Consider the following 25,396-nt stretch of genomic DNA (forward strand, 5'->3'; position numbering starts at 1 on the left):
GGGCTCTCTGACAGTCAGGGTGTCGGCCTGCAGGGTTGGGCTCTCTGACAGTCAGGGTATCTGACTACAGGGTTGGGCTCTCTGACAGTCAGGGTGTCTGACTACAGGGTTAGGCTCCCTTATGGTCAGGGTGTCTGACTACAGGATTGGGCTCTCTGACAGTCAGGGTGTCTGACTACAGGATTGGGCTCTCTGACAGTCAGGGTATCTGATTACAGGATTGGGCTCTCTGACAGTAAGGGTGTCTGACTACAGGGTTAGGCTCCCTTATGGTCAGGGTGTCTGACTACAGGATTGGGCTCTCTGACAGTCAGGGTGTCTGACTACAGGATTGGGCTCTCTGACAGTCAGGGTGTCTGACTACAGGATTGGGCTCCCTTATGGTCAGGGTGTCTGACTACAGGATTGGGCTCTCTGACAGTCAGGGTGTCTGACTACAGGATTGGGCTCTCTGACAGTCAGGGTGTCTGACTACAGGATTGGGTTCTCTGACAGTCAGGGTGTCTGACTACAGGGTTGGGCTCTCTGACAGTCAGGGTGTCTGACTACAGGGTTGGGCTCTCTTATACTAGAGCACCCTTTCTCAACCATTTTGCCCTGGAAAAACCCTTGAAATAATTTTCGTGTGTCAGGCAACCCCTGTGTAAATATTATTAAATCTACAGCTCACGGTACATTAGCATGATCAATAAATTATAGATATAATAATCCAAAATAATTGTCAATGCTCTTTTGAGTAGAGAATGAATTTTATCCAGCCTTTTTTGAAAAAAAAGTTAAGCTTTGCATACCTTTCATGAAATTAATCTCTTTCTTTTCCTTTCATAAATTTTAAAAACTCATGGGGCAAATATAATAAATTTCTGTTAAATAACTGGCTTAAGCCAAAATGGGATTTAATTTTTCTAAAGGTGGGTTTGGTAGATTTAATTTAACTAAAGATTGTAAATCAATTTTAATTAATGCTACTTACAGCATGAAAATTTATTAACAGTGCTACTAAAGCATTGTTAAGTTACTAAAAACCATAAGCCAAAGCAACACAGTTGCCAACACAGTTCCTCCAAGTCAGACCATTTGTTTCCAGAGATGAAATCAAAACATTAAATATACACTGGCCTTTGCTTGTTTCCGACAGCTCTTTGCAACAGAAAAAGTTTTCTTGAATTTCACCATCATTTACAAATCTTACAAATGTTACAGCATGGCATTTATTGGTGAAATCTTTGACTCATCAACATGGATAGACAAGCTGTTGTTTTTCAGTTTATCACATAAAACTTCTTCAGCATCATGTGACGTCATCAATACGTCAACTTATCGCACTACTTGAGAGTGAAACCTTTTCAATATCTCGTACTGCATCTTGTCCTAGTATTTTACCCACTATAATTTTACATGCTGGCAGTATTAGGTTCTCACCAACCATGTGACTTTTCTGGGTCATAAGTTTTGATATTAAGTAATTTGCTGCCTTTTTACCATTTTACTGACTTTATAACAAAAGCTTTACTCTATTTTGAGATTCCAATAGCCATTTAAAATAATCAGCACATTTACATGTCATACAGCCGTGATTTGGAGTTAAGCGTCTTTTCAATTTTGCTGGAGCCATTGCTGCATTTGTAAGTTCTTTGGCACAGACTAGGCACAATGGAATAAGACAACTTGGAACACCAGTCCATGTAAAATACATTGATAAGCAGTTTTCATTGTAATGACTGACATTTTTGTGTCCATTATTGCACTAGTGCAGTGAAAAGACTCAGAATGTACCATCAGATTTTGGGCCATCAGACATGTCTGTAAAATACAGGGATTAATAAAATACAAAAAATGGCATAATAAATAACTAAATGAGAAAACCACAACAAATACTAAAACTTCACAATACAATTCACTTCTAACCTACACAATCCACCTTTTGCAATGTTTACAACAGCAAAGCCGCAAGCCAGCAGCTGAGTCGTGGCGCATAAAAATTTCTTCTTTACAATGAAAATTTCCTTCCAATTTTCTACTGCACTGGTAGTTTGTTCGCTCAATGGGCCGAATGGTCTAATTCTGTTCCACATCTTATGGTCTTATAACTCAGTCAGCAGCACATAAGGGGAAGTTGGGGGAGGTAATTCAGGAGGAAGAGGCTGATATCACAGCCCGAATTGGCTGAATCCATTCAATGCACTTCACACTCCTCATCAGCCGACCGTCCCGTTCGTGCAACACAAGCGTTCACAAATTATGAACGGCCTTTCCTAGCTCACGTCAAAACTGAGAGTGGATTCAACCAAATAAACACGGTCCTACTGCACACTGCCATACTGGGGTGGGAGACCTCTAACAAGATTGCAAACAGGGCTGCTCAGTCGCTGCCCACCACTGCCAGCACCAACATCACACATTGCACCAAGTTCAATGAACAATGTCTATTTCTTCTTAGATTAGATTAGATTCAACTTTATTGTCATTGTGCCGAGTACAGATACAAAATGTCCTGGGTATGACTCCAAACTGCAACCGGTGGTGAGGCTCTGATTGGGGACTTTCAGAGCTTTGGGGAAAGTGGAGTTACCCCTTCCTTAGTCATTCATTGCTCCTAGGGCCGTTCTGACCCAGAACGGTAGCACCTGCAAGGGATCCTGCTCAGGATATGAGCGAAAGCTAACGGCAGATCCGGCAGGTTCAGTAACTGAATTTATGACGGAGAAGGCAGATGAGCTAGGACCTCAAATGTCAACGGCTATAGTACAGGCGGATGAACACTTGGGAAGAGAAATGGTGATTTCTTTAGTTCGCCCAACTGTAGGCAATAGCAAACCACCGTTGCTAGCTACTAGGTTTCCTAGAAACTATTTGCTAAGAAAACCATGGTCAAAATCACAAAATGTACCACACAACAACAGCATCAAGAGGATCTTCAAGAAAATTCTGAAGATGCTTCGCTGGGTAGGGTTGATTCTGGTCAGCAGGGGATCCCTGACCGTCATCAAGCTACTGCTTATAAAATTCAAGTAACACAAAAGAAAATTATTGCCACTTGGAATGTAAGAACCCTATATCAAGCAGGAAGATTGGACAATGTGATAAATGAAATGGAAAGACTAAAGATTAACATCATGGGAATTAGCGAAGATTGCTGGATAGGTGCTGGAACATGTCAGTATAGAAATAAAACACTAATTTATTCTTGTGGAACATTCCATACTAATGGAGTAGGAATTCTTATGGACGAAAACATGGCAAAAGGTGTTTTAGAATATCAGAAAGAATGCTCCTTGTTAGATTCAGAGGACAACCATTTGATTTAGCAATTATACAGGTATATGCACCAACAACAGATGGAGCAAATGAGGATATAGATAAATTCTATGAAGAGCCTGAACAGGTAAAAGAATGGATGCAAATTTCAAGATATTGTTATTGTCATGGGAGATCTAAATTTGGACTAGGGGAAAGAAATGAAAGAGGTGAGAAATGGGTAGAATGGTGCAAGATGAATAATCAGGTCGTTATGAATACCTACTTTAATAACCATCCAAGACACTTGTGGACCTGGAAAAGTCCAGGTGATAACACTAGAAATCAAATTGACTTTATTACTATAAACCAAAGATTTAGAAACTCCGTGACTCAATGCAAAACATATCCAGGTGCAGACTGTAATAGTGACCATAACCCAGCAGTATGTCATGTAAAAGTAAAACTTAAAAAACTAAAAAAGCAAAAACCTGAACAATCCCTTGACTACTTGCAATTAATTAAAGAAGAAACTTAAGACAAAACTTTACAATTGAAGTAAGGAATAGATTTCAAAGTCTAGAAATAGAATCTGTTGAAGACGAGAGCAATCATGTAGAAATGAAATTTAACTCTCTAAAGGATGCCTTGGTAGAATCAGCAAAGTCAGTGATTCCTAAAAAAGAAAAAAGCACAAAGAATAAATGGATGCCAGATGAAATCAAAAGTCTAATGGAAGAAAGCAAATCCTATAGAATTTAAGTCCTTAGATTAAAAAAAGTTAAAAGATTATGTCAAAAAGCCAAAGAAGAATGGTTAATCCAGGAATGTGAGCAAATAGAAAGAATCCCTATTACTGATCCAAAAAGGCTACATCAACAAACCAAGAATAACATGGTAAAAAGCTCCTCTGTTCTTCAGGTGGATTCTTCAGGTTTGAAAGCAAAGGACAGTACCATTATCATGGAAAAAGATGAGATTATGAACAGATGGACTGAGTATATTCAGGAGTTGTTTGAAGATGATCGAGGCAAAAAACCAGAAATTAAGAAAAACATTGAAGGTCCAAGTATTTTAAAATCTGAAGTTCGTAATGCAATAAATAGGATGAAGAAAGGAAAGGCAGCAGGTCCTGATGAATTAGTAATAGAACAAATTATCGCCCTTGAAGATTATGGAATTGAAAAACTTACTGATTTAATGACCTTTATGAGACTGGAATAATACCAGAAGAGATGGAAAAAATCAGTATTTATCACTCTTCCTAAGAAACCTGGAGCAAAAGAATGCGAATTACATAAGACCATAAGTTTAATGAGTCATATCACCAAGATACTTCTAAGAATTTTGATGAGAAGAGCTAAAAGTAAGATATAAGTAAGATATAAGCTGAAATAGGTAAAGAACAATGTGGTTTTGTGAAAGACAAAAGTACAAGAAACACCATATTGATGTTAAGGATACTATCAGAACCAGCTATTCAAGGGCAAAAAGATTGGTTTGTTTTATCGACTACACAAAAGCATTTGATAAACTGAAGCAAAATAAGTTATTTGAAATATTACAGAAAACCCTAGATCCAGATTCAAAAGACCTCCCGCCTAATCAGAAATCTGTACTGGGAACAAACTGCCGCTGTAAGAATAGATGGAGAAGTGAGTCAATTTACGAAAATCAAGAGAGGCATTAGACAAGGGTGTGTTTTCTCCCTGATTTATTTAATGTGTACAGTGAAACAATATTACAAAAAAATAAGAGACATCTTGGGAATCAAAGTTGGCGGTGAAAACATCAATAATTTCAGATATGCAGATGACACTGTGTTAATTGCAAGTGTGGAGGAAGAACTACAAAACTTAATTGATATAATTGTTGAAGAAAGTGCAAAAATGGGTCTTTCAATTGCAAAAAGACAGAATGTATGGTGATATCCAAAAGAAGGAGAATCCTATCTGCAGGCTGAGAATAAACAGAGAACACATAAAACAAGTACAGAACTTTTGCTACTTAGGAAGCTGGGAGAAGAATAAGGATGGCAAAAGACACCTTTATGAGAATAAAGAGTATACTGACCAATACTAAACTAGGCATGACAACCTGCCTCAGAGTACTGAAACTTTATGTTTATCCAGTTATGCTATATGGCTCAGAATGCTGGACAACATCTAGTAACATGAGGAAACAAATTGAAGCAGCAGAGATGTGGTTTTTGAGGCAGATGTAAAGAATATCATGGACAAAATGAATATCTAAAAGGATGTCATGAACAGAACAAACATAAAAAGAGAAATAACGTATGAGATCATGAAAAGGCAATGTAATTTCATTGGACATGTGATTAGGAAAGAGGAGTTAGAATGCACGGTAATTATGGGAAAGATTGAAGATAAGAAAGCAAGAGGAAGACAAAGATAAATGATGATGGAGACAGCAGCCAGAGAACTGGAAATGAATACCAACGAATTGATCCACTTGACCTGAAACAGGAGTGCATGGGCCATGGCAGTCAAAGCTCAAACTGGGCACGGCACCTGATGATGATGGTGATGACAGATACAAAGCCAAAGAAATATAGTTGGCATCTGACCAGAAATGCAAAGAATAGTGTTATTTACAAAATAACTGCAAATAAAAAGGAAGTGCTACGGCACACAAATATAAAAGTACTGAGTCAGTACAATATGGGTACAATACTGCTTAGCACCATGATGTGAGGTTCAGCAGGGTCACAGCCTCAGGGAAGAAGCTCTTCCTGTGCCTGCTTGTGCGAGAGCAGAGGCTCCTATAGTGCCTACCAGATGGGAGGAGAGTAAAAAATCCATGGTTAGGGTGAGATGCATCCTTGATAATGCTTTTCGCCCTGCCCAGGTAGCGTTTATGGTAGATGTTCTCAATGGTGGGCAATTGGGTGCCGATAATCCGTTTTCAATTTTTAAACAGGATCTCTCATGGAACCCCAGTTGAAAACCTGTAATAGGGTGTCTGACTACAGGATTGAGCTCTCTTATAGTAGGGTGTCTGACTACAGGATCAGCTTCCCTCACCACATCTCAGTTCTTCATTGAAAGCCACTTGGGTGGTTTGTATGCAAGGGCAGCACAGAGTCACAAGAGAGTGGCACGGTAGGATAGCAGTTAGCACTACGCTTAACAGCATCAGCAATCGGAAGATAGGGGTTCAGTTCCCACCGTTTTCTGCAAGGAGTTTGCACATTCTCCTGGTGACTATGTGAGTTCCCTCTACGTTCTCTGGTTTCCTCCCGCATTCCAAAGATGTACCGGTAAAATTTGGTAAGTTGCAGGCATGCTATTTTGGTGCCAGAAGCATGGCAACACCTACAGGCAGCCACCAGATCATCCTCGCACTGTGTCTGTCATTGGCACAGATGACAAATTTTACTGTATGCTTTGATGTATATGTGACAAACAAAGATAATGTTTAATCCTAAAGAAAGACCACAGGATGTTGGGGAGACTGCAAGTGCTCCAAGGATTGTTCTCCAGCAACGAATCCTCAAAAGCTAAGTGAGGATAAAGGGAGAAAACATTACACACCTACACTATAAGGAATACCTGAACAAGTGAGCATAGTAGTTTACATTGCAGGTTTGACCAATGTCATTCACTTGCCTATATCATCGCACAGTTACAAGCAGAGAACTGAAATCACAACAGAAATACAGGGCAGGTTAAGTAACATTCTGGGAGAGATTCAACTCAACCTTTCAGGTCAAGGAGTCAAGGATCTATCAACAGAATTTTTTTTAAAGTTGAAAATAAGAAGTTTTAAGTCCCAATGCAGGGTTTCAATTCTTTCCCTCCACAAATGCTGCTGGACGTGGAGTACATCCAGCACCTCTGCTCTCGCATTCTGCATAGCTACGTTCCAATGAGACAGGGAAAGAATGGTAGGGTACATGAACCATGGTGTACAAAGGCTGTCGAAAATCTAGTCAAGAAGAAAAGAAAAGCTTACAAAAGATTAAAAAAACTAGTAATGATAGATATCTAGAAGATTATAAGGCTAGCAGGAAGGAGCTTAAAACTGAAATTGGGAGAGCCAGAAGGGGCCATGAGAAGGCCTTGGCAGACACCCCCCCCCCCCCAAGGCATTCTACAGGTATGTGAAGAGCAAGAGGATAAGACGTGAGAGAATAGGACCAATCAAGTGTGACAGTGGAACAGTGTGTATGGAACCAGAGGAGTTAGCAGAGGTACTTAATGAATACTTTGCTTCAGAGTTCACTGCGGAGAAGGATCTTGGTGATTGTAGGGATGACTTACAGCTGATTGAAAAGCTTGAGCATACAGACATTAAGAAAGACGATGTGCTGGAGCTTTTGGAAAGCACCAAGTTGGATAAGTCTCCGGGACCAGATGAGATGTACCCCAGGCTACTGTGGGAGGTGAGGGAGGAGACTGCTGAGTCTGTGGCAATGATCTGTGCATCATCAATGAGGATGGGAGAGGTTCTGAAGGTTTTGAGGGTTGCAGATGTTGTTCCCTTTTTCAAGAAAGGGAGTAGAGATAGCCCAGGAAATTATAGACCATTGAGTCTTACTTCATCTTAACTGGTGGAAAAGATCCTGAGAGTCAGGACTTATGAACATTTGAAGAGGCATAATATGATTAGGAACAGTCAGCATAGCTTTGTCAAAGGCAGGTCGCGCCTTACGAGCCTGATAGAATTTTTTGCGGATGTGACTAAACACATTGATGAAGCTAGTGTAAACTGAAATTTGCCGGACCAATAATCACACCACACACATTTCTTTACTTTATCTTTTCACCGCTTATTTGTTCGAACTCAGCCGGCGAGAAACTCGGAGCCAAACATCAAAGAGACAGAAATTCTCTCTCTCTGGCGGCTCATGACGAGCTTCTATCTAACATTCAGAGGCATTACAATTTATACAACCAGCGAGACAAAGAGCAATCAGTTCAACAGATATTCCCACCAAGTCAGTTAGAGCAAATCTTAATTACTTAGATAAGGGAGTCCACTAAATCGAAGTTTTAATTACAGACAGATATTCATTCCTGTCTTTGTGAGTGTCCTCCCTTCTGCTAAACAATGAGGGTACTCAATTCAATACATGGGAAACAACAAGTCAGGATGCGTGTGACCGATAGGCAGACCCCAACCGCCAGAGCATAACGTGGTCAGGAGACACCTGTAGGGTGTCTGAAATCTGCCTTAAGCAGGATTACTCAGAACAGAATAAAGACTTTGGTATGCAATTTTAACCCGTTAGTTACAAGAGTCCAAGAATCATTTCTTACGTCCCCAATACCCTTAAAACTTCAGTAGATGTAGTGTATATAGATTTCATCAAGGCATTTGATAAGGTACCCCATGCAAGGCTTATTGAGAAGTAAGGAGGCATGGCATCCAAGCTTTGTGGATCCAGAACTGGCTTGCTCACAGAGGGCAAAGAGTGGTTGTAGATGGGTCATATTCTGCATGGAGGTCGGTGACCAGTGGTGTGCCTCAGGGATCAGTTCTTGGACCCCAACTCTTCGTGATTTCTATAAATGACCTGGATGAGGAAGTGGGGTGATGGATTAGTAAATTTGCTGATGACACACCAAAGGTTGGGGGTGTTGTCGATAGTGTGGAGGGGTGTCAGAGGTTACAGAGGGACATTGATAGGATACAAAATCTGGCTGAGAAGTGGCAGATGGAGTGCCAAGTAAATGTGAGGTGGTTCATTTTGGTAGGTCAAATATGATGGCAGAGTATAGTATTAATAGACTTTTGGCAGTGTGGAGGATCAGAGGGATCATAGGACACTCAAAGCTGCTGCGCAGGTTGACTCTGGTTAAGGAGGCATACAGTGCATTGGCCCTCATCAAACGTGGGATTGAGTTTAAGAGCTGAGAGGTAATGTTACAGCTATATTGGACCCTGGTTGGACCCTATTTGGAGTACTGTGCTCAGTTCTGGTCATCTCATTCAAGGAAGGATGTGGAAACTATGGAAAGGATGCAGAGGAGATTTACAAGGATGTTAACTGGATTGGGGAGCATGCCTTATGAGAATAGGTTGAGTGACCTTGGCCTTTTCTCCTTGGAGCGGCGAGGATGAGAGGTGACCTGATAGAGGTGTATAAGATGATGAGAGGCATTGATCATGTGGATAGTCAGAGGCTTTTTCCCAGGGCTGAAATGGCTAACATGAGAGGGCACAGTTTTAAGGTGCTTGGAAGCAGGTATAGGAGATGTCAGGGGTAAGTTTTTTTATGCAGAGAGTGGTGAGTGTGTGGAATGGGCTGCCGGCAACAGTGGTGGAGGCAGATATGGTAGGGTCTTTTAAGAGACTCCTGAACAGGTACATGGCACTTAGAGAAATAGAGGACTCTGAATAATCTTAGGTAATTTCTAAAGTAAGTACATGTTCGGCACAATGCTGTAGGTTTTCTATGTTTCTGATAGGCAGAATTTCCCAGTGGCCACACACTTCCCATTGTGATATGTCAGTCAATGGTTTCCTCTACTGCAAAGGTGAGATTATTCTCAGGTTAGAGGAACAACACCACATATTCCATCTGGGTATCCTCCAAGCTGATGGCATGAATATCCAATTCTCCAACTCCTGGCAAATAGTCTCTCTCCCCTTTCTCCGATCCCCATTCAAGCTCCCCTCGGACCCTTTCTCCTCCTCTCACCTGTCCATCACCTCCCTCTGCTTCCCTCCTCATCTCTTTTTCCCATGATACAGTGTCCTCTCCTATCAGATTCCTCCTTCTTCAGCACTTTACCCCATCATCTCCCTTCAATATAGCAACTTACAGAATCAGAAACACTTTTAGAATTACTAATATTTGGCGTGAATTGTTCTGTTTTGCAACAGTACTGGGCAAAGCATAAAAATACTATTATAATAAGAAATAAATAAGTATTGCAAAGACAGCAAAATAGTGAGACATTGTGAATGGAATGTTCAGAAATCTGATGGTGGAAGGGAAGATGCTGTTCCTAAAATGTTGAGTGTGCATCTGCAGGCTCCTACACCTCCTTGCTGATAGTAGCAATGCGAAGAGGGCATCTCCTAAGTGGTGGGTGTCCTTAACGATTGATGCCACCCTTTGAAGATGTCCTCGATGGTGGGAAGTGCCGTGATGGCGCTGGCCGAGTTTACAACCTTCTGCAGCTTTTTCCATTCCTGTGCAGTGGCCTCTCTATAATCAGACAGTGATGCAACCAGCGTCACCACATAGATTTACATCATACAATATCTCCTGCTTCTTTTCAGAAGCATAAACAAACTAGTTTCACTCCATACCACAAAATGGTAGAAGTAATCGAAAATTATGTCAAGGTAGGTTATGTAGAAGGTCTAGAAGAGGGAGATGGGACAGGTTTCAGGTGGGAATTACAAACCCATTGTAGTTAGGGAAGGAGTACATAATTATAGCTATATTGAGGAATCATAAAACATGGAACATTACAGCACAGTACAGGCCCTTTGGCCCACAAAGTTGTGCCAACCTTTTAACCTACTCAAGGTAACCCCTTCCTCCCTCCTACACAGCCTTATACTTGCTATCTAAGAGTTTTTTAATGCCTTTATTGTATTGGCCTCTATGATCACCCTGGACAGGGCATTCCATGCATACAAAGAACTTACCCCTATACTTTCTTGCAATCTCCTTTAAATTATGCCTCCTTGTATTAGCCATTTCTGCCCTGGGAAAAAGTCACTCTCTCAATGCCTCTTATCATTGTGTATACCTCTCTTAAATCACCTCTCATGCTCTGTCACTCCAAAGTGTCATGCTGCTTTTCAAGATGCAAAATAAAGTACATATACGTCTCACGTACAACCCAGAGATTCATTTTCTTGCAGGCACACTCAATAAATCCATAATAGAATAATAACCATAACAGAATCAATGAAAGACAGCGTTCAACCAGTGTGCAAAAAACAATAAACTGTGCAAATATAAAAAGAAATAATAAACAAACAAACAAATAAATAAATAAATAAATAAGCTATAAATAAGGCCACAGAGGCACGACAACAAGGGGAAAATTTCAATCCAGGTCATTGAAACCAATGTAGGTCAACAAACGCAGGTGATAAAAGTGAAGTATTAGTGTCAGTGAAACATTAGCTGTGGAACTCTGTGCTGGTCACAGTACACACACAAGCAAAACAGGCTACTCCTGGATCATTCTGCAGGCTAAAGATATTGCAAATACTTCTCAACATACATCTTGGTTAAACAGAAACAGACAGTTTAGTTCAAGTCAGCCTTGAAATGAGTATGTTCAAGTGAAATATAATTCCCAAAGGTTTATAATTCACTGAATTTGAGGGTGGGGCACAGAAGCAGAACGCAGACAATCAAGCTAGACTTTGCTAAGGTACAAGGCTGCTTTCAGATCAAAGATGTCAAGTCATTCCTGAGCCTAGAGAGCTATGAAAACTAGATTACTTTCATAACAATTAAGATTGTCTCACAGAAAAGTAACAATCTTCTGAAGGAAAAAGTGGAAGAATGTGTCCTCACTACAGCTCTGATGAGTGTTTGATACAGAATCAGATATATTGTTACCAAAATACAGTACAAAGTTCAAATGGCTCAAATGGTTCAATTTAATATCAAGAGAATTCAGACATCCATAAAACAAAAAAAAAACAAAAATGAGAGACAGAAAAATGTTAGAACCCTAAAGCCCCCCTCCCACAAGGAGCAACAAAAGTATCAACCCTCCCCTTCCCCCATTTGCTCAAGCAAAAAAAATCAACCCTCCTACCACCCACCATGCAAGCAATAGCAAAGCCCCCAGTTCAAAGTAAATTTTAATACAAAATTACATACATGTCACCTTAACAACCCTGAGATTCATTTTCCTGTTTGTATACTCAACAATTCTATCCCTGGATCAATAAAAGACTGCCCAATTAGGGCGTTCAACCAGAGTGCAGAAGACAACGAACTGTGCAAATGCAAATATAAATAAATAGCAATAAATAAAGAGAACAAGAGATGAAGAGAAACAGTGTTTGCAGCAGCAGTACAATGCAAAGACATAAAAATCTATAAATTACAGAAAACAAATAGCTCAAATAAAGCAATAATGAGGTAGTGTTCATGGACAATTCAGAAATCTGGTAATGGAGGAAAAGCTGATCCTAAATCATTGAGAGTGGGTCTTCAGGCACCCATATCTCCTCCCTGAAGGTAGTGACAAGAAGAGAGGCTGTCCTGGATAGTGAAGGTCATTGATGATGGATACTACCTTCTTAAAGAACACCTCTTAAAGATATCCTCAATGGCGGGGAGGGTTGTGCCTATGAAGAAGCTGACTGACTTTACAATCCTCTGCAGTGTCTTGCGATTCTGTGTGTTGGAAACTCCTTACCAGGCCGTGGTGTAGCCAGTCAGAATGCTCTCTGCCACATAACTAAAGAAATATGTAACCTTCTTTGCTAATGAACTAAAAGAGCCTTCTTCGTGATTGTATCCAAAAAAAATATAAACGTTACCAAGCATGCTGCAGAATATATACTTTTTATAGACTAACGGTGCACAGTCTATAAAACAAACCAGCACCTCAGTCTTGATCTGATCCCCGCATAGATTTAAGATCTTAAGACATCAAAGTTCAAAGCATGTTTATTATCAAAGTACATATATGTCATCGTATACTACCCTGAGATTCAATTTCTTGTGGGCATTCACAGCAAACACACAGGAGCAGAATTAGGCCATTCGGCCTGTTGAGTCTTCTCCCCCATTCAATCATGGCCGATTTATTATCCCTCTCAACTCCATTCTTCGACCTTCTCTCTGTAGCCTTTGGCTAAACAAGAACCTATCAACCAACATTTTTAAATATACCGATACTTGTGGCAATGAATTCCACAAATTCACCACCCTCTGGCTTAAGAAATTCCTCCCCATCTCAGTTCTAATGGGATGTCTTTGTATTCTGAGGATGTTCCCTCTGGTTATGAACTTTCCCTACTATTGGCAGCATCCTCTCCACGTGCACACTACCTAGGCCTTTCACCTAGACCTTGCTCACCAATTTTACGTTTAAAATAAGTAGATTACCTCAACACCCTTTCATTTCAAGGTTATAGCTTTTATCATCAAACTCACTTTGCCATGTCTGAATACTGTGCTGAACAAGCACATCTCTGTCACAAAGATACAGAGCTCATGCAGCCGAAACTAGATACTACAGCAGGGTTTCCCAACCTTTTTTATGCCATGGAGCTTTACCATTAACCTGTACAGGAGCATCTAGTATATTGAAACTAGACACGAGTTCCATCATGAGCATAGCACTCTCCAGCATTGAAGACATTTCAAAAGGCAATGCCTCAAATAGGTGCCTTCTTCTCATTACTACTATCAGGAGGGAGGTACAGGAGCCTGAAGACACTTACTCAACGTTTTAGGAAGAGCTTCTTCCCATTTGCTAGCAAATTTCCAAACAGACAATGAGCCCATGAACACTACCTTACTACTTTTGATCTCTTTTTGCACCACTCATTTAACTTGATTATTTTAATACATATTTCTTATGGTAATTTATTGTATTTTTGTGCATTGCACTCCACTGGTGCCACAAATCAACAAATTTCACTACATATGTCAGTGATAATAAACCTGATTCTGATTCTGGAGCAGCAGAAAATAGCAAAATTAAACCCAAAGTTTGGTATCCCACTCCAATCTGAATGTGATAAACACACACAAAATCCAGGAGGAACTCAGCAGATCAGGCAGCATTTACGGAAAGGAATAAACAGGATGACGTTTTGGGATGAGATTTTTCAGCAGGCCTGAATGTAATTACCAGTACTTTCCAGAGCTTATTTAAAGTACTCAGAACTTTTCAAAGGATCAAGTTATTTAATTTGATAGGAAGCATGCAGTGGGGTTAATTGCAATACATTGACTTATTAGCCACAAACTCACTGAGATTTGGAAATATAGGAAATCCATCTAAACCTCTTGAGCCTGCATGACCATTTACTTAGATCACTGAAATATGCTTCCTTTTCATTTGTCTTAACTTAACTTCCTAGCTCTTAAAAGGAATAAGTATAGGCTTTTTAACCCCCATTGCATCATTCAAGCAAACTAAGTTAATCATTTAACAACACACATCAAAGTTGCTGGTGAACGCAGCAGGCCAAGCAGCATCTATAGGAAGAGACGCAGTCGACGTTTCAGGCCGAGACCCTTCGTCAGGACTAACTGAAGGAAGAGTGAGTAAGGGATTTGAAAGCTGGAGGGGGAGGGGGAGATGCAAAATGATAGGAGAAGACAGGAGGGGAAGGGATAGAGCCGTGAGCTGGACAGGTGATAGGCAAAAGGGGATACGAGAGGATCATGGGACAGGAGGTCCGGGAAGAAAGACGGGGGGGGGGGTGACCCAGAGGATGGGCAAGAGGTATATTCAGAGGGACAGAGGGAGAAAAAGGAGAGTGAGAGAAAGAATGTATGCATAAAAATGAGTAACAGATGGGGTACGAGGGGGAGGTGGGGCCTAGCGGAAGTTAGAGAAGTCAATGTTCATGCCATCAGGTTGGAGGCTACCCAGACGGAATATAAGGTGTTGTTCCTCCAACCTGAGTGTGGCTTCATCTTTACAGTAGAGGAGGCTGTGGATAGACATGTCAGAATGGGAATGGGATGTGGAATTAAAATGTGTGGCCACTGGGAGATCCTGCTTTCTCTGGCGGACAGAGCGTAGATGTTCAGCAAAGCGGTCTCCCAGTCTGCGTCGGGTCTCGCCAATATATAAAAGGCCACATCGGGAGCACCGGACGCAGTATATCACCCCAGTCGACTCACAGGTGAAGTGATGCCTCACCTGGAAGGACTGTTTGGGGCCCTGAATGGTGGTAAGGGAGGAAGTGTAAGGGCATGTGTAGCACTTGTTCCGCTTACACGGATAAGTGCCAGGAGGGAGATCAGTGGGGAGGGATGGGGGGGACGAATGGACAAGGGAGTTGTGTAGGGAGCGATCCCTGCGGAATGCAGAGAGAGGGGGGGGAGGGAAAGATGTGCTTAGTGGTGGGATCCCGTTGGAGGTGGCGGAAGTTACGGAGAATAATCTGTCTTCTCCTATCTTTTTGCATCTCCCCCTCCCCCTCCAGCTTTCAAATCCCTTACTCACTCTTCCTTCAGTTAGTCCTGACGAAGGGTCTCGGCCTGAAACGTCGACTGCGTCTCTTCCTATAGATGCTGCTTGGCCTGCTGCGTTCACCAACAACTTTGATGTGTGTTGCTTGAATTTCCAGCATCTGCAGAATTCCTGTTGTTTGCGGTTAATCATTTGACACATACCTTAAGTACATTACAAACTTCAATTTTTTATTTTTTGTTTATTGAGATACAGCATGATAGAGGCCCTTTGAGTTGCACCACTCAGCACCTCCCAACTTGATCCTAGACAAATTATGGGACAAATTATAATGACCCATCAACCTATCAAATTGTACATCTTTGGAATGTAGAAGGAAACCGAAACACCCAGAGGAAGCTAATGCTGTCAAAGAGAGAACGTACAAACTCCTTACAGACAACGGCAGGAATTGAACCCTGGTCACTGGTACTGTAAAGCGATGAGCTAAGCATTACACTACGTAGATTCTCCTCAGGCCTCTGTTTTACCAGAGTTCAATACTTCTTCGCTCTAACAGATGTCAAAAGACTGATACTCTTAGATGAAATGAAGAGCCCAACTTCAGTTTTAGTTTTCCAGATGAGATTAATAATAAATTTATTGAAATGGTAACAAAAAATCCACCTGACTCAGTGAAGTCCTTCATAGAAAAACATCCAATGATGCACTTAACAACATGCCATTCAACGAGCAAAATAACCTAGCCTCCAATTCCTAAAAAGATTGAGATTACGCTGGGGTTAAATAGGTGGATCGTTGGGCAGTGCGGCTCATTAGGCTGGAAGGGCCTGTTCTGCGCTGTATCTTTAAATAAAATAAAATATAATATCTCTTATGCTTGTGAGTAAAAATTCTATGGTGCAACATTTGCATTAATTTACCAATTATTATTCTTACTAGATAGCAGGAGTAAATAGTGGGAGAATTAGATTGTTCTGTAAGCAGGCAGGAACTCAGTGGGTCAAAAAGCCTGTTGCCGTATCATGAAGTAATATGGAATATGTCATCAATCTAGACTACAGTGCAGGACCATAAGTAAGGCAAATACAGGAGCCAGTCATCTGTATTGGTGAATATGTATCAGCATACTTGGAAACACTTCATAGAAAAACACAGAAAACCTACAGCACAATACAGGCACTTTGGCCCATAATGCTAGCCGAACACACACTTACTTTAGAAATTACCTAGGCTTATCTATAGCCCTCTATTTCTCTAAGCTCCATGTATCTATCCAGGAATCTCTTAAAAGACCCAATCGTATCCACCGCCACTACCATCGCCGGCAGCCCATTCCACGCACTCACCACTCTCTGCATAAAAACTTACCCCCGACATCTCCTCTGTACCTACTTCCAAGCATCTTCAAACTGTGAGCTCTCCTGTTAGCCATTTCAGCCCTAGGAAAAAGCCTCTGACTATCCATACGATCAATGCCTCTTGTCATCCTGTACACCTATATCAGATCATCTCTCATCCTCCATTGCTCCAAAGACAAAAAGCTAAATTCACTCAACCTATTCTCATAAGTTATGCTCCCCAATCCAGGCAACATCCTTGTAAATCTCCCCTGCACCCTTTCTATAGTTTTCACATCCTTCCTGTAGTGAGGTGACCAGAACTGAGCACAGTACTCCAAGTGGGGTCTGACCAGGGTCCTACATAGCTGTAACATTACCTCGCGGCTCTTGAACTCAATCCCGTGTTTGATGAAGGCCAATACAAGACTGTATGCCTTCTTAACCACACAGTCAACCTGCGCAGCAGCTATGACTGTCCTATGAACTCCGACCCAAAGATCCCTCTGATCCCCCACACTGCCAAGAATCCTACCATTAATACCATATTCTGCCATTATATTTGACCAACCAAAATGAACCAACTCATACTTATCTGGGTTGAACTCCATCTGCCACTTCTCAGCCCAGTTTTGCATCCCATCGATGTCCCGCTGTAACCTCTGACACCCTCCACACTATTCACAACACCCCCAACCTTTGTGTCATCAGCAAATTTAGTACCCCATCCCTCCACTTTCTCATCCAGGTCATTTATAAAAATCACAAAGAGAAGGGGTCCCAGAACAGATCCCTGAGGCACACCACTGGTCACTGACCTCCATGCAGAATATGACCCGTCTACAACCACTCTTTGCTTCCTGTGGGCAAGCCAATTCTGGATCCACAAAGCAAGGTCCCTTAGGATTCCATGCCTCCTTACTTTCTCAATAAGTTTTGCATGCGGTACTTTCGCAAATGCCTTGTGGAAATCCATATACACTACATCTACTGCTCTACCTTCATCAATGCGTTTAGTCACATCTTCAAAAAATTCAATCAGGCTCTTAGGCATGACCTGCCTTTGACAAAACCATGCTGACTATTCCTAATCATATTACACCTCTCCAAATGTTCATAAATCTTGACTCTTAGGATCTTCTCCATCAATTTACCAACTACTGAAGTAAAACTCACTGGTCTATAATTTCCTGGGCTATCTCTACTCCCTTTCTTGAATAAGGGAATATCATCTGCAACCCTCCAATCCTCCGGAACCTCTCCCATCCCCATTGATGATGCAAAGATCATTGCCAGAGACTCAGCAATCTCTTCCCTCGCCTCCCATAGTAGCTTGGGGTACATCTCGTCTGATTAAGCTTTTCCGTCCGCTGTATATCTTCCCTACAATCACCAAGATCCTTTTCTGTAGTGAATACTGGAGCAAAGTATTCATTAAGTAGCTCCGCTGCCTCCTCCAGTTCCATACACACTTTTCCACTGTCATACTTGATTGCTCCTATTCTCTCACGTTTTATCCTCTTGCTCTTCACATACTTGTACAATGCCTTGGGGTTTTCCTTAATCCTGTCCTCCAAGGCTTTCTCATGGTCCCTTCTGACTCTCCTAACTGCATTCTTAAGCTCCTTCCTACTAGCTTTATAATTTTCTAGATCTCTGTCATTATCAGATTTTTTGAACCTTTCGCAAGCTTTTCTTTTCTTCTTGACTAGATTTTCAACAGCCTTTGTACACCATGGTTCCTGTACCCTACCATCCTTTCCCTGTCTCATTGGAACCGCACAAATATCCCCTGAACATCTGCCATATTTCTGCCGTATATTTCCCTGAGAACACCTGTTCCCAATTTATGCTTCCAAGTTCCTGCCTAATAGCTTTATATTTCCTCTTATTCCAATTAAACGTTTTCCTAACTTGTCTGCTCCTATCCTCTCCAATGCTATGGTAAAGGAGATAGAATTGTGATCACTATCTCCAAAATGCTCTCCCACTGAGAGACCTGACACCTGACCAGGTTCACTTCCCCATATCCGGATGAAGTACAGCCTCTCCTCTTGTAGATTTATCAACATATTGTGTCAGGAAACCTTCCTAACAAACCTACCTACCTAACAAACTCCACCCCATCTTAACCCCTGGCTTTGGGGAGATGCCAATCAACACTGGGGAAATTAAAATCTCCCATCATGACAACTCTGTTACTATTGCACCGTTCCAGAATCTGACTCCCTATCTGCTCCTCGATGTCCATGACAATTGGGTGGACTATAAAAAACACCCAGTAGAGTTATTGACCCCTTCCTGTTCCTAATTCCACTCACAGAGATTCAGTAGACAATCCCTCCATAACTTCTTCCTTTATTGCAGCCATGACACTATCTCTGATCAGCAGTGCCACACCCCCACCTCTTTTGCCTCCCTCCCTGTCCTCTCTGAAACATTTAATGCCTGGCGCTCTTAAGTAGCCATTCCTGTCCCTGAGCCATTCAAATCTCTGTAATGGCCACAACATCATAGCCCCAAGTACTGATCTACGCTCTAAGCTCATCCGCTTTGTTCATGATACTCTTTGCATCAAAATAGACACATATCAAACCATCAGTCTGAGTGCATCACACCTCTATCACCTGCCTATCACAACGCCTACAAGCTTTCTCTAGTTGTGAGCCAACCGCCCCTTCCTCCATCTCTTCAGTTTGATTCCCACCCTCAAGCCATTCTAGTTTAAACTTTTCCCAATAGCCTTAGCAAACCTTCCAGCCAGGATATTGCCCCCCCACCCCCTCGGATTCAAGTACAACCCGTCCTTTTTGTACAGGTCACACCTGCCCCAAAAGAGGTCCCAATGATCCAGAAATCTGAATCTCTGCGCCCTGCTCCAATCCCTCAACCATGCATTTATCTTTCACCTCATTCTATTCCTATACTCACTGTCACCTGGCACAGGTAGCAATCCCGAGATTACTACCCTTGTGGTCCTGTATCTCAGCTTCCTTCCTAACTCCCTGTAGTTTGCTTTCAGAATCTCTTCCCTCTTCTTACCTATGTCATTGGTACCAATATGTACCACAACCTCTGGCTGTTCACCTTCTCACTTCAGAATGTTGTGGACATGATCAGAAACATTCCAGACCTTGGCACCTGGGAGGCAAACTACCATCCGTGTTTCTTTCCTGCGTCAGCTTGCGCTTTAAATGATTTTTTGCTGTTAAGGCTAGCATTCTGCAAACACTGTCACTTACTCGTGTCAGCCTGGCTTCCCACACTGATGTAGCGATCATTGCCTGTCTGTCCCGTGTGGTAGTAGGCTTCCTCCTGTTGTGGCGCTTTGGCATTCTTCTCAGTCAGAAATGCCACAGCTTCAGCAAGGTCTCCATTGCTGGCCTGCAAGAAAGATGACAGGTAAGAATGCATGCATTGAAAGGACAGAATACTTTAAATATTAAAGAGCAGAGATTTAGAATTATTTGTCATATGTATATTAAACATTGGGTGGCAGGGTGGAGATACAGTTGCAAGAAAACATTTGTGAATCTTTTGCAATTACCTGGTTTTCTGTATTAATTACTCATAAAGTGTGGTCTGATCTTCATCCAAGTCACAACTATAGACAAACACAATCTCCCTAAACTAATAACACACAACAATTGTACCTTTCGTGTCTTTATTGAACATATTGTTTAATCATTCACAGTCCAGGCTAGAAAAAGTATGTGAACCCTTGTATTTAAAAACAGGTAGAAGCTCCCTTTGCAGCAATAACCTCCACCAAATGTTTCCTGTAGCTGCTGATCAGACTTGCAGAACGGTGAGTAGGAATTTTAGACCATTCCTCCATATAAAACACTTTCAGTTCATCAATATCTCTGGGATACCTTACACGAACAGCCCTCTTCAGGTCATGTCACAGCCTCTCAATTGTGTTAAGCTCTGAACTCTGACTTGGCCATTCAAAATCAAGAATCATCTTTTTTAGCCATTCCAACCACAGTATAGAAGCCAGGACCAACAGGTTCCGGGACAGCTTCTTCCATCAGGCCATCAGACTGATTAATTCATGCTGATACAATTGTATTTCTATGCTATATTGACTATCTTGTTGTACAAACTATTTATTACAAATTACTATAAATTGCACATTGCACTCTTAGACGGAAACGTAAAGATTTTGCTCCTTGTGTATGTGAAGTTTGTAAGAAATACAGTCAATTCAACATAATTACACGATACAAAAAAATAACACAATGACATTGGCATAAGTTGAGTCTGAGAGAGGATGTAGAACATAACAACACAGTACAGGTCCTTCAGCCCTTTTAACATACTCTAGGATCAATCTAACCCTTGCCTCCCAATAGCACTCCATTTCTTTCTCATCTATGTCCCTACCTAAAAGTCTCTTAAATACCCATAATGTAGGGGTTCCCAGCCATGGACCAATAACATTAAGCAAAGGGTCCATGCACCAGAGTTTGAGAATGGCTGCCTGAATGTAACCTTCTCTACCACACACCCACCACTCTGTGTGAAAAACCTACCTGTGACATCATCCCTACACTATCCTCCAGTCAAATTAAAATTACACCCCCTCGTATTAGCCATTTCTGCCCTAGACTGTCTCTGACTATCCACTCTATCTATGCCTCTTATCATTTTGTACTCCTCTATCAAGTCACATCCTCCTTCTCTCCAAAGAGAAAAGCCCTAACTTGCTCAAGCTATCCTCATAAGAAATATTCTTTAATCCAGGCAGCATGAGGGATGGAAAGGCAGAGTTAGGGTTTTTTTTTTTAAAGTCAGTTCAAGAACCTGATAGCAGTGGGGAAGAAGCTGGAGTTGAACCTTGAAATGTGGGTGTTCAAGCTGCTGTACATCTCACCTAATGGCATCAGTGAGAAGAGGGCATGGCCTAGATGGTAAGGGTTCCTGATGATGTACTGCTTTCCAGAGACATCGCTTGCTGTGGATCTCCTCGGCGACAGGGAGAGCTGCATCCATGATGGAACTGGCTGAATCCACCCTTCTCGATACCATCTGAGTTACATAAGGAATCCACATCTCTCTGACATTCAGCTATTGTCCTGCTATGACTACCTGTCCGACAGCCAACCTTGGGTCAGCTGCAACTGCATCTTATTAAATGGAGACATAAAAATCTGCAGACGCTGGAATCTGGAGCAAAAAACTTGCCGGAGGAACTCTATCTAGATTATGCGTTATCTATGGAGGGAAATGAACAACTGACACGAAGGTTGGTGGTGCTGTGGACATTGAAAAAGATTCTTGTAGGTTACCTCCCTGCTTTTCACTTCATCCCTCCACCCCCACACACCCACCTCCCCCAACACATGTCTTTACACAACCTGCCAGCTTATACGCCTTCCTATTCTGGCTTTCTCTCTCTTCCTTTCCAGTCCTGATGAAAGGTCTCGGCGTGAAGCATCAACTGTTCATTCCCCCCCATAGAAGTTGCCTGAACTGCTGAGTTCCTTCAACATTTAGTGTGTGTTGGTCTGGATTTCCAACGTCTGCAAAATCTCATGTGCCTCAATTCTCTTCCTTTGAAGGTGTGTGCAAGCACCTGAGTCTGAATTTCCTCCATCTAAATACTGCTGCTTTCCATTTTCAATCACAATCAGGTTTAATATCACTGACATATGTTGTGAAATATGTTCTTCAGTAGCTGCATTACAGTGCAATTCGTAAAAAATAACATACAGTACTGTGCAAAAGTCTCAGGCACATTTATGTAACTATGGTGGCTTAAGACTTTTACACAGTGATATATTTTATCAACGTGGGGTGAAAAGCAAGTTTGTGACTCTGGCGGGAGCAAAGGAAGTTGGGAATGGCAAGGGTGGAGTACCGTGAGAAGCATGTGGGACAGGTGGCAGAGGAGTGTCAAGGTAGGGGTGGGTGGCATGGGTGCAGGCACACCCAGCCCTGAGACACCAAGTAATGTCATTTGATCCAAACAACTGGTTTGCTGATCATCACAGAATGTCTCTCTGGTACTTCATGCTTCCTCCCATCCCCCAACCCCCTTCCCCTTTTCTCAACCGTGAACCCCCTTCCCACTATCAGAGCACAATAGAGACCTATATCAGAATCAGCTGTATCATCACTCACATACAATGCCTATAAAATATATTCACCCCCTTGGAAATTTTCGTGTTTTATTGTTTTACAATCACAGTGGATTTAATTTGGCTTTGGCACTGATCAACAGAAAAAGATTCTTTCGTGTCAAAGTGAAAACAGATCTGTACAAAATGATTTAAATTAATTACAAATATAAAACACAAAATAGTTGATTGCATAAGTATTCACCCTTTCAAGTCAGTATTTAGTAGATGCACCTTTGGCAGCAATTACAGCTTTGAGTCTGTGTGGATAGGTCTCTATTGGTTCTGCTGCACATCTGGACACTGCAATATTTCCCCATTCTTTTTCTTACAAAACTGGTCAAGCTCTGTCAGATTGTATGGGGGTCATGAATGAACAACCCTTTTCAAGTCTAGCCACAAACTCCCAATTGGATTGAGGCCTGGACTCTGACTTAGACATTCCAGGACATTAAATTTGCTGTTTTTAAGCCATTCCTGTGTAGCTTTGGCTTTCTGATTGGGGTCATTGTCTTGTTGGAAAACAAGTATTCTGCCAGGTCACAATTCTCTTGCGGACTGCATCAGATTTTCTTCCAGAATTTCCCTGTATTTTGCGGCATTCATTTTACCCTCTACCTTCACAAGTCTTCCAGGGCCTGCTGCAGTGAAGCATCCCCACAGCATGATGCAGCCACCATGATGCTTCACGGTAGGGATGGTGTGTTTTTGATGATGTGCATTGCTTGGCTTATGCCAAATGCAGCATTTAGTCTGACGGCCAAAGAGCTCAATTTTGATTTCATCAGACCATAGAACCTTTTTCCAGCTGACTTCACTGTCTCCCACATGTCTTCTGGCAAACTCTAGCCAAGATTTCATGTGTTTTTTTTTCCAACAGTGGCTTTCTTTTTGCCACTCTCCCACAAAGCTGTGACTGGTGAAGCACCCTGGCAATAGTTGCTGCATGCAGTCTCTCCCATCTCAGCCACTGAAGCTTGTAACTCCTCCAGAATTGTCATAAATCTCTCCGTGGCCTCCTCCACTAGTCCCCTTCCTGCACGGTCACTCAGTTTTTGAGGATGGCCTGCTCTAGGCAGATTTACAGCTGTGCCATATTCCTTCCATTTCTTGATGACTGACTTAACTCTACTCCAAGGGATATTCAGTGACTTGGAAATTTTCTTGTATCCATCTCCTGACTTGTGCTTTTCAATACCCTTTTCACAGAATTGCTTGGAGTGTTCTTTTGTCTTCATGGTGTAGTTTTTCCAGGATACTGACTCACCCAGCAGTTGGCCTTCCAGATACAGATGTACTTTTATTACATCAATAGAACCACCTTGACCCTCCATTTGATCTCTATTATGTGACTTCAAAATCCAATTTGGCTGTAGCAGTGATAATTTGGTGTGTCATATTAAAGGGGCTGAATACATATGCAATCAATTATTTTTGTTTTATATTTGTAATTAATTTAGATGACTCTATAGAAACCTGCTTTCACTTCAACACGAAAAAGAGTCTTTTGCTGTTAATCAGTGTCAAAAAAGACAAATCAAGTCCACTGTGATTCAATGTTGCAAAACAATAAAATATGAAAAAAAATTCCGGGGAGGGGGTAGTGAATACTTTTAATAAACACTATGTCATGAAATGTTTTTAAAAAATTACTACAGTATTATGCTAAAATCGCCTGCACCCTAGCGCTATATGTGTGCCTAAGACTTTTGTACAGTACTATAAATTTCAAAAAATATACAAAATAAATGAAAAAGAGAGAAAAAAGAGCAAAATTAGAGAGGTAATATTTATAGGTTGGTTCATTGTCTGTTCAAAAATCTGATGACGGGGGGGAAGAAGCTATTCCTAAAACAATGCCTTCCTTTAATCCTTTTTGAAAGTAATCCCTTTATGACATAAAAAATGCCTGTTACCTTGCACAAACACAATTGATAAAAATAATGCTGAGCTGAACGTGGAGTGATCAATACTTGGCCAAAATTTCCCAATAAATGCACTGCCGCTGTCTCTACTGCCTTACAAACAAAGAGCTCGATGTGAACTCTGAAGTGTGCTATTGCTTGCCACAAACTCCAAACTGCAGCATTTCATGAACATCTAAAATGCAGACTCAGTTGCTTCTTGTCTTAAATTAACAGATGATTTTTAATCAATAATAAGATGGATATCAATGACAATGGCTACAAAGTTGTAACACAGAGAATGCTGGAAGAACTCAGCAGGTCAGGTAGCATCTATGGAAAGGAATAAACGGTCGATGTTTGGGCTGAGTCCCTTCAAAGGACTCTAGCATTTTGTGCATGTTACTCTAGATTTCCACTATCTACAGTACCTCTTGTGTTCATGGTTACAATGCTGTCCATTTTTTAATCAAAAGAGGAGGAAAAATGTCATTTAGTTTCACCAACACACATAAAACGCTGGAGGAACAGTAAGTCAGGCAGCTTCTAAGGAAAAGAGTAAACGGTCGATGTTTTGGCATGAGCATCTTTGTGCCATTTAGTCTACATTATTTCTGGTAAAATTTAAATTGAGCTATTATAGCCACATATATTAAGATGCAGGAGCAGCACAATAG

At 41.5% G+C, this 25,396-nt stretch overlaps 1 protein-coding gene across 4 annotated transcripts in view; it reads right to left on the bottom strand.

Moving 5' to 3' along the window:
- Positions 1-25,396, bottom strand: part of usp25 (ubiquitin specific peptidase 25) — a 243,587-nt gene that overhangs the window by 179,459 nt on the left and 38,732 nt on the right. For all 4 annotated transcript variants that reach the window (XM_063050256.1, XM_063050258.1, XM_063050257.1 and 1 more), the window contains exon 3: positions 19,933-20,074. In XM_063050256.1, coding sequence (XP_062906326.1) covers positions 19,933-20,074 — 142 coding nt within the window. The remainder of the gene's footprint in view (positions 1-19,932; positions 20,075-25,396) is intronic.

The sequence above is a fragment of the Mobula hypostoma genome, chromosome 6, assembly GCF_963921235.1.
Source record: "Mobula hypostoma chromosome 6, sMobHyp1.1, whole genome shotgun sequence".
Classification (NCBI taxonomy): Eukaryota; Metazoa; Chordata; class Chondrichthyes; order Myliobatiformes; family Myliobatidae; genus Mobula; species Mobula hypostoma.